Source organism: Aulostomus chinensis, chromosome 19 (assembly GCF_037954235.1).
Source record: "Aulostomus chinensis isolate RoL2024-O1b breed Wild chromosome 19, RoL_Achi_v1.0, whole genome shotgun sequence".
NCBI classification, from domain to species: Eukaryota; Metazoa; Chordata; class Actinopteri; order Syngnathiformes; family Aulostomidae; genus Aulostomus; species Aulostomus chinensis.
In genome coordinates this window covers 18,465,064-18,474,440 of record NC_141338.1, presented here as the reverse complement: position 1 = coordinate 18,474,440, position 9,377 = coordinate 18,465,064, and the positions used below count along the sequence as shown (strand labels likewise).

General features: G+C 46.9%; 1 protein-coding gene across 1 annotated transcript; it reads left to right on the top strand.

Moving 5' to 3' along the window:
- The first annotated feature begins 2,510 nt into the window (after nt 1-2,510).
- On the top strand, nt 2,511-4,110 carry LOC147244278 (transcription initiation factor IIB-like). Its single transcript, XM_086187255.1, has 2 exons — nt 2,511-2,619; nt 2,979-4,110. Exons 1-2 carry the CDS (start codon nt 2,605-2,607, stop codon nt 3,726-3,728), a joined length of 765 nt encoding a protein of 254 aa, XP_086043381.1. The 5' UTR covers nt 2,511-2,604; the 3' UTR covers nt 3,729-4,110.
- The last annotated feature ends 5,267 nt before the right edge of the window (nt 4,111-9,377 follow it).

Below are 9,377 nucleotides of genomic sequence, written 5' to 3'. Positions count from 1 at the left end.
TTTTTCCCTTTTACTTCAATCTCTCCTGGCTTCACCCCGTCGGACCTCAGAACCCCTCCTGCTCTGACAAACCCCCTCACTCTCCTACATCAGGAGTGCACACTTCCTTCTGGTCTTACCTAAAGGAACCAGATTCTATCCCCCCCCACCACACACACACACACCTGCACAACCTTCATGAACCTGGACTGACCCCCCCTCCCCCCCCCCTCCTTCCCTCCTCCTGTCATACTCCTGCATACCTGGACTTTTGGGGGGTATAAATAAAGACTTTAAATTAATAACCCGTATCTTTATGTTGAGTTATCGGTCTGATTTTTTTGAACTGACTGTTGATATTTTGAGTTATGCATGATGATGATGTTTTTCTGACTGACTGCCTTATTTGAACGATGTTTTGTGGGTGATGGACTATAAAGAACTTTGTGCAGCCTTAATTCCACACGTCGTTGATTTTTTTCTTATATACTTGAACGGTGTATTTGATTCAAGTGGAATTTTGTAGATTGAACAGACTGCCGGGTTTCCTCTCCCTCTGAATCATAGTTTGAAATAGTAGATGACAGTTGAGTGGTGGATTCTCCTGTCTGGCGCCAAACCTCCATTTCCTGTTGGGGGAGGTGGTTCAATGCTACAGTGGGTTCTCTCTGGTACTCCAGCTTCCTCCACAGTCCAAAGACATCAAGAGGGGACGAGGCTGATTGATACTCTAAATTGACCGTAGGTGTGACTGTGAGTGTGAATGGTTGTCTGTCTCTATGTGTTGGCCCTGTGATGGACTGGTGACCTGTCCAGGGTGAACCCTGCCTCTCACCTGAAGGCTGCTGGGATATGCTCCAGCCCCCCATGACCCTTAACAGGATAAGAAGTAGAAAATGGATGGAGGGTTGGATGGATGGATGGATGGATGGATGGATGGATGGATGGATGGCATGCTTTTGAAGAGAGTACCAATAACGCCAGATCGGGCCGTTTTCTTTGACTACTTTTCATCGCATTTGATTGGGAAAAAAATATCTGGTAGATACACAAATTACAATTTGGTGATAATTCTTTGTGGACTTGGAGAAGGCTTACGACCGTGTTCCCAGGAGCATACTGTGGGGGGTACTCCGGGAGTATGGGGTGGATGGCCCTTTACAAAGGGCCATTCGGTCATTCTACCTGAGGAGTGAGAGTCTGGTCCGTGTGGCCGGTAGGAAGTCGGACTTGTTCCCAGTGAGGGTTGGACTCCGCCAAGGCTGCCCTTTGTCACCTGTTCTGTTCATAACTTTTATGGACAGAATTTCTAGGCGCAGCCGGGTGGTGGAGGGGGACGAGTTTGGTGGCGGGAGGATGTCGTCTTTGCTGTTTGCGGATGACGTAGTCCTCTTAGCGCCATCGGGCCACGACCTCCAGCTCTTGCTGGGACAGTTTGCAGCCGAATGTGAAGCGGCTGGGATGAGAATCAGCACCTCCAAGTCTGAGGCCATGGTCCTCAGCCGGAAAAGGGTGGTTTGCTCACTCCGGGTCGGGGGGGAGGTCTTACCTCAGGTGGTGGAGTTTAAGTATCTCGGGGTCTTGTTCACGAGTGAGGGTAGGATGGAGCGGGAGATTGACAGGCTGATTGGGGCGGCATCCACAGTCTTGCAGTTGCTAAACCAGTCCATTGTGGTGAAGAGGGAGCTTAGCCAAAAGGCGAGGCTCTCGATTTACCGGTCAATCTACGTTCCAATCCTCACCTACGGTCATGAGCTTTGGGTAATGATCAATAAACAAGATCCTGAATACAAGTGGCTGAAATGAGTTTCCTCCTCAGGGTGGCTGGGCTCTCCCTTAGAGACAGGGTGAGAAGCTCAGTCATTCAGGAGGAGCTCAGAGTAGAGCTGCTGCTCCTCCATGTTGAGAGGAGTCAGTTGAGGTGGTTCAGGCATCTGGTGAGGAAGCCTCCTGGGCGCCTCCTTCTGGAGGTTTTCCAGGCATGTCCAACTGGGAGGAGGCCTCGAGGCCGACACAGGACACGGTGGAGGGATTATATCTCTCGGCTGGCCTGGGAATGCCTCGGGATCCTCCCGGAAGAGCTGCTGGACGTGGCTGGGGAGAGGGCAGTCTGGGCTTCCTTGCTGAGGCTGCTGCCCCCGCGACCCAGACCAACCGGATGAAGCGGAGGACGACGAAGACGAAGACAATTTGGTGATAATTCCATCATTGGCCTTGTGGTTGATTTATTGGTTTCCTGGCCATCTACATTTTGCATTTGTTTTGGTTTGGTTTGTTTTCATAGTTGGGCTTGAAACCCACCTGGAGCTGGCAACCCAAGCCACTGACTCAAGTCAGATCAAAGTCCGAACTTCTGACTTTGATCTGACTCAGAACACAGAGCGAAATCAAAGATCCGTTCGTGCGCTTTTGTGACTTCGCAGTGATGTCACATGATCCCAAAAATCTGACTGTGACTTCGCAATGACAACAAAAAAAGAAAATTCTGAGAGTTTATAAGCGCACACAGCTTCACTATCAACTCCATCTCAACATTGCTGCACTTTCACGAGGAGAACTGACCTGCAGCCTTTCGTTCTAGCAGAACATCAGACTCTGAAACCAACATCCACATTTCTTCACAAAATGTCTCACATTCCGGTAAGTTTTAAGTAATTCTTGAAATAATGACTATTGATTTGTACTTTATATTAACTATCCGGCAACTTCAAATGTGCAACAAGTAACAACGGAGTACATTAAGCTTCCACTGTGGCTCGTGTTTGACATGCAGAAAATACTACAAAGCTGTGGAAAAAGGGTTGTCTTTCTAATTATACATGGAACTCATGAAAAAGTACTTGATGTAAGTGAAATAACATGAAAGCATTTGTAGGTTGTGGTTCATTTTCTAAACTGGTTGAAGTGGAGTTTATTTTTATACTTCACAAGACAGTTTCCATTTATGTTAAATGTCATGTTTTCATTTACAAGTGCAGTTTTTGTGTCATAATTGGTAGGCCGACGAGGACCAGGTGGGCCAACCAGGAGACTACCAAATGGTGTCTGACAGGGCCCAGTGTGACGACCACCCCGCCGCCCCGCTGCTGGAGGACCACATCGCCGGGGACTTAATATGCCTCCAGTGTGGGCGCGTGATAGTCGAGCGTCTTATTGACGTCGATGCAGAGTGGAGGACCTTCCACAATAAAAGTGACCCCTTCGGAGTGGGGCACGCTGAGGATCCACAACTGGAAGAGGAGCTCGGAACGCTCATCAGGGGACGAGGCGCAGCCCAGCTCCTTCACAGGTCAACAATGAGGAAGGCTAACAACGCATTTCACAGGGCCGCAAGAGATCTTGGTAATCAGGTAGCTCGTCTTCACCTCCCCGCAATCGTCACACACACCGGAAGGAGACTGTTAAAGCAGGCTTATGGGCTGGAGGACCTGCATGAGCACAATGACAATGACGTCGTGATCTCAGCCTGCCTTTACATAGCCTGCAAACAAGAGGGCTCACCAAGGTCTCTGTCTGAGATCTCCGCCATCTCCAACTCTTCCAGGAGGAGGATTCTTAAATGTGTGAAGTGGATCTGCAGGTCACTGAATATCAAACTGCCAAGCAGCTCCACTGCTGCTCAGAGCACATCCAGGAAGCCGCCACCCTCAGTACAGCGGCTGTGGAGGAAGATGGGGTTTGAAGGAGTCACCAAACGTGCTGAGTTACCTGAGCACCCACCTGCATGGCCTCTGAGAAGAGGGTCCTAAAAGACTCCAGGCTCATCACTGCAGCTGCCATTGTTGGACTTCAATAGTTCATCTTGCCACTTGCTGGAGTCTGCCTAGTATTTTCCCTGGGTTTTTTTTCATGGACCGTGTTTAACAAAGACTGACGGATCTGAATTTTGAAGATTTGATTTCTTCAAAGGCCTCAAAAATATCAACAGCTTTTATTTTTTAAATATACATAGACGTGTTTAGGCTCCCACCAAAGACTTCTTCAAGATTGGAGGACAGTTATTTCCTGCAGATTAGGCTTTTCACAGTAAAACGTGTTTTTGTACAATTCACATTTACATGCTGTTGAAGATGAATCTGACCTACTTTGGTATGTGAAAGAAATAAAAACACCAAAAATGACATTCATGATGCCTGAAGTATTTTTTGTGAGTGAAACCTTGCTGTCTGTTTGAAATTTGCAGCTGTTTGTTGTTTTGTTGTGCGTCTAATGTTCTGCAGAGTTGACTTTGTAACTGTAGTCGTTGATGTCTGCTGAGCGGACAAAGCACTTGTTTGTGTTCATCAGCATTTGAAGCTGTGGAACAACATTAAATGCGTACAAAGTTTACATTTTCAACTTAGATAAAGATATTACGGTAAGAAGCAGAAAACCTAACAACTGTGTCACTGGAAGAAGCCACAGGGGACAAAGATGCTGTGTCAGATCATGCTAATTATGAATTAATGTCAATGAAGCAAGAAATTACTTTATTTCAATCCGTCCAATTCAGTTTGCACACACGCGGAAAACTCCTACATTCAAGACGGGACACAACATTTTGTCTTCAAATCAATTAGCCGCTCTGCTTGTCCAACGAACAAAACAATTCATGAGTCTGACAAACAACAATAGCATTTGCCATTACTTCGCTGTTTGCACTGTCGGCGTTTATCAAGTTGCAGCCCTTCACTATGAGTGGGATACGTTGTTGTCCTCACCGCGGCGGAAGCATAAACAAAGTGAAAGGTGAGGGGGAACTAATGTTTGGACATCGGAAGTATTTTCGCGGCGGAACCATAAACAAAGCGAAAGGTGAGAGGGAACTCGGTTGATTCGCGCTCACCCGGCGCGCCACACACTTTCGCTGCGTCCGAATCGCCAAGTAGGTCGGATCGTAGGTCTCAGAGTAGGTCGGTGGCTGTCCGAAACCACAACTGGCGCGAGTAGCGACCTACTTCGCAACCTAAATTCCAGCCTAAACACGCCCACATTGTAGCTCGGTTCAGATTATGTCTATGGGTTCAGGTGCATCCTACGAGCAATTTATGGCCCACAATGCACCGCGGACTTCTTCTTCGTCCCCTAAAAACTTGTGGACCCGCAAGCCAAGTGTGCACCACCAACTGTCTCCCATTCTTATGCAACACCAACATTTGTAGTCGTTGTTGAGACTAAAGGTGTGTTCACACCAAGCGCGACGCGGTGTGAGCGCACCTTTACAGGTGCGTTAATGTGCTTAGTAATAGAGGATGAATGAAGAGTGCGTTCAGAGTTAAGTGTAGTACGACAGTCAGGCCAGCAGGTGGGGCTTTCGATGGTGCTGTCTACCTAATTGCGGTATCTGTGCTCTGCCAGCAGAGGTCGTGCTTCACCACCAATCTTGTAGGGGGTCTGAATGGTGCCGCCGTGTTTAAGTTGTAGAAGTAGGCTGTAGCGGTGGGTGGTAGCAGTAGGACGTAGGTTGCTCCTTTCCAAGTCGGACGCAGAGAAACACAGGTCTAACGGAAGTAATGATAGTCACGTGTCACCTTTGCATGGACGACTGTCCAAACATCCCTCAGCAACAAATATCAATTAATTGTTGATTGCTTTACTTGGGTTACCAGGTCAGGACATCAGGTGATTCAGCAAACAATGCATGGCACGGGGCCCCTGGTGGCTCCAACCAGCCTCTTAGTAGGATCATTGGCTCCTTTGGCTCCGCTTTACATCTGAATTTTAAATTCATAGCTAAATGTTAGCATAATCCAAAGCAAATATTGAACTTTGGTCGATAGGTTTTCTGATATCTGACATCCATGCAGTGGCTTGTCTATCATTCACTGACCAACATGTCTGGCAAAGCTTTCAGAAAACCTTTTGAGCACGAATGCCATGAAACCGCAGCGCTGGTCAATCAGCGGGGATGAGCTGCAGCTCCCCAACAAGTCGACCGCCGGCGTATTTAATCTTTGCGAGCGTGTTTTCAATCTTGCTCTCTGCACATCTCAGACAGACACGAGCAGGCTGAAAGATGAAGGCGCACACTGGCGTCAGTTTTATTTGAAACAAATACCGTAGCGTGTTTGACCACAGGGGGTCGCCACTCAGAGGAAGTGTCGCTGTGCAATGTCTGCTGACGCGTCGCGTTCGCTTGTACGGACAAAGCTTTCATCGCAAGTTGTTGTTACAGAGTGCAGTCGTCAGTCACACGCTGCAGGATTGCCGAAGGTCCAAAAAAAAAAAAAACAGGATAAAAATAAAGGCTTAAATTTAGATTTTCAGTCAAATCCATCTTCAGCTTCAGGATTGGGAAGATCCCGCTGTGTCATCCGCACTGTTATGCATCCTCCTTCTGCTGGGCACAGATTCCTGCTGGAACGTTCCCAGCACGGATCAACACATGTGACACCGAGACAAGGACTGCGCATGCATGTGGGGTGCAGGAGGATTCCTGATGCAGTGCTTTACACATTCTTGTAATGTGAACACATTTTGATGTCAGAGCCTCACTCGGGTACCTCCCTCACATAAAGATCTCCAACATCACCATAGAGACTGGGATTTTCCGTGGCATGGGAGGTTTTGTTGGCTCTCTAGCTGGAGCGCTTTGAGAATACTTGAAAATATCATCAAAGATACCCAGAGCAGCGATCTTTTTTCTTTAGATAAATCAAAGTAGGTGAGACAACACACTTATGTGCTTTTCCATGAAAAAGCAGCATGCAGGACAGATGCTTTGTCCTGACAGGACACAGCTGAGTCCACTGCAGCAGGATAACAGCATTTTGCCTGCGGATCAGAAGCGAATGGCGCATGATTCAGCCTGGGTGACGCTGGGGGCAGAACAGGTGTCCAGAGGAAAATACAAGATGTCTGTTACACACATCAGCTGAACCTGATCATTCTCACCTCGTATCCACCCATCCATCCATTCATTCATTCATTCATTTTCTACCTCTTATCCTGTTAAGGGTCGTGGGGAGGGGGGAGGGGGGGGTGGAGCCTATCCCAGCAGCCGAGAGGCGGGTTCACCCTGGACATCAGGACCAGCAGGACCAACACACAGAGACAGACAACCATTCACACTCACAGCCACACCTACGGTCAATTTAGAGTATCATTTTTTTCGGCTATAAGTCACACAAGATGTTTATCTTTTAAATATCTTTTGATGATGTAAAATCAGCATTTTCCAAACTTTGCCCTGCTCTCTGTGACTTATTTTCTGTGGAAGGGGAATATTAAAATGAATGTGAGCTGAAAACTTGATGAACTGAACGTTAATATCTAAAAGCGCCCCCTCTAACTTTCTAACCCACAGGTACTTTCACTTACCAAATGATTTCTTGAAGTTGACACAGAAGGAACTCAGTAGGTCTACTGTTTTGTTTTTTTTTTTACTGTTTTTAAACTGTTGGGTTTATTTTGGAGAGGCTTTAGAAGAGCGCTATCATGCAAACGTGGAAAAATGACTTCGATGTCGCCTGAACTGCACTATACAAAGCACGCGTCACGTGACTCGAGGTCCTCCAGTAGTCGCATCATCGTGACGCGAGCTCGACCAGCTGGTGAGCCGGGCGCTCTTCAGAAGAAAAAAGAAAATCCGCTGTGGATCAAAGTAAATAAACTGGCTTTGATCAGATGATTTGACAGGCAAAACTAGTGCCGAATTGTCTAAATATATATATAAAATGTATATTGTGGTCACCTTGATGTAGATGGGCGGGGATGTGGTCTACAAAGTGCTAATTATAAAAACATTCTAGTTTTTTAATGGGGTTTGTCCCGCTGCCAAGCGCGTCACAGGGCGCATTTGCTGTTACGTGCATCAGCTGATCAAACAGCTGTTCACCAACACGCACACTGGCACAAACAGAACACAAAGCCCATGGATGTTTACCACAATTTACAATTCACAAGCACGTTTCACAGAGAGGTTTCAAGTTTTTATGAGTTTATGTTTTATTCAGTTGGGCATATTTGGCGGGAAAAAACAAAAACCTCGGAAAAAATAGATGAGGTCCGGACCTCGCACCTGGCTACGGCCATGTCCCCTCTTGATGTCTTTGGACTGTGGAGGAAGCTGGAGTTCCAGAGAGAACCCACACAGGAACAGGGAGAACATGGAGACTCACACAGAAAGATCCTGTGATGGAGTCGGGACTGGAACCTGGAACCTTCTTGCTGTGAGGCCACAGTGCGGACCACTGCACCACTGTGCAGCCCTACCATATTTATACCATATTTTAACCTTGGGCGGCAGCACCACGCCACGCCACTACCACCTCAACTATGACGTGTGTGTGTGTGTGTGTGTGTGTGTGTGTGTTGATAATAAAGACACAAAGCTGCATCAGCCCAGGTAGTGAGGGTGATAATACAACAGCTGTGTTCTCCATCTGGTTCACCGCTCATTTCTGGCTCAGTGGCTGAGGTCAGGGTTGGGCCAGGCTCACCTGGATACCAGACATCAGAGTTCTCCACCTATTGGATGGCACCTTGAATGGTGACTGACAAAGCTACGCCCTTCATTCAGTCCACAACAGGTCTTCCTGGAACTCCTGCTCACTGGTAATTCTCCTACACAACAAATCCCTTTGTAACCTGGAGAGACCTCTTAAAAGAGGGTGCCTTCAAAAACTGGACAGATTAAGATGTTTCACAGCAAATGCAAGAACCAAACTTTGAAGGAAGGGGGTGGAGTGGCTCAGAGGTGGAGTGGGTCGCTGGTTCAATCCTCACTTCCCCCGGTGACCATGTCCAAGTGTCCTTCAGCAAGATACTGAACCTTTAATTGCTCCTGATGGCCCTGAGATGGACTGGTGACCTGTCCAGGGTGAACCTGTCTCTGGTTGAAGGCTGCTGTGATAGGCTCCAGCACCCCCCCCCCCCCCCCCCCATGACTCATAAAAGGATAAGTGGTGTAGAAAATGGATGGCTGGATAAATATGGTACGTAAATACCATGAAAATATCATATAACAACAAAATTTACTCTTTGTCAGTTTATCAACACACGATTCAGGATTCATTCTGAATCATAGGCATATGATTATTTTCTTAATATTTGTATCACAGACAAATGTTTGTATCGATGCCATTAAAGTCAGATTATCCATTTTTGAAAAAAGCAAAACAAAGAAAATATTTGCAGTCAATAGTCATTGGGCGAGAAAGAGAATGTGGTTCCTCAATGTTTCCTGCTCTGTCTCTACAGAAACAAAGACAGGAGAAAATTTGTCTGAGAATTTTCATCATATTTGTATCACAGCTGATAACGTTAAAGGTAAGTAAAGTGTCTGTGGTGGACATGCAGTCGTTGACGAAGGAATGAGCTCCACTGCTGTGAGAGGACGTCCCCTCAGTGATACGTCGCTCAGCCTTTTAAGTCGCCTCTTGTCAATGTCTTAAAAATAACTTACAAAGCAAATTTTC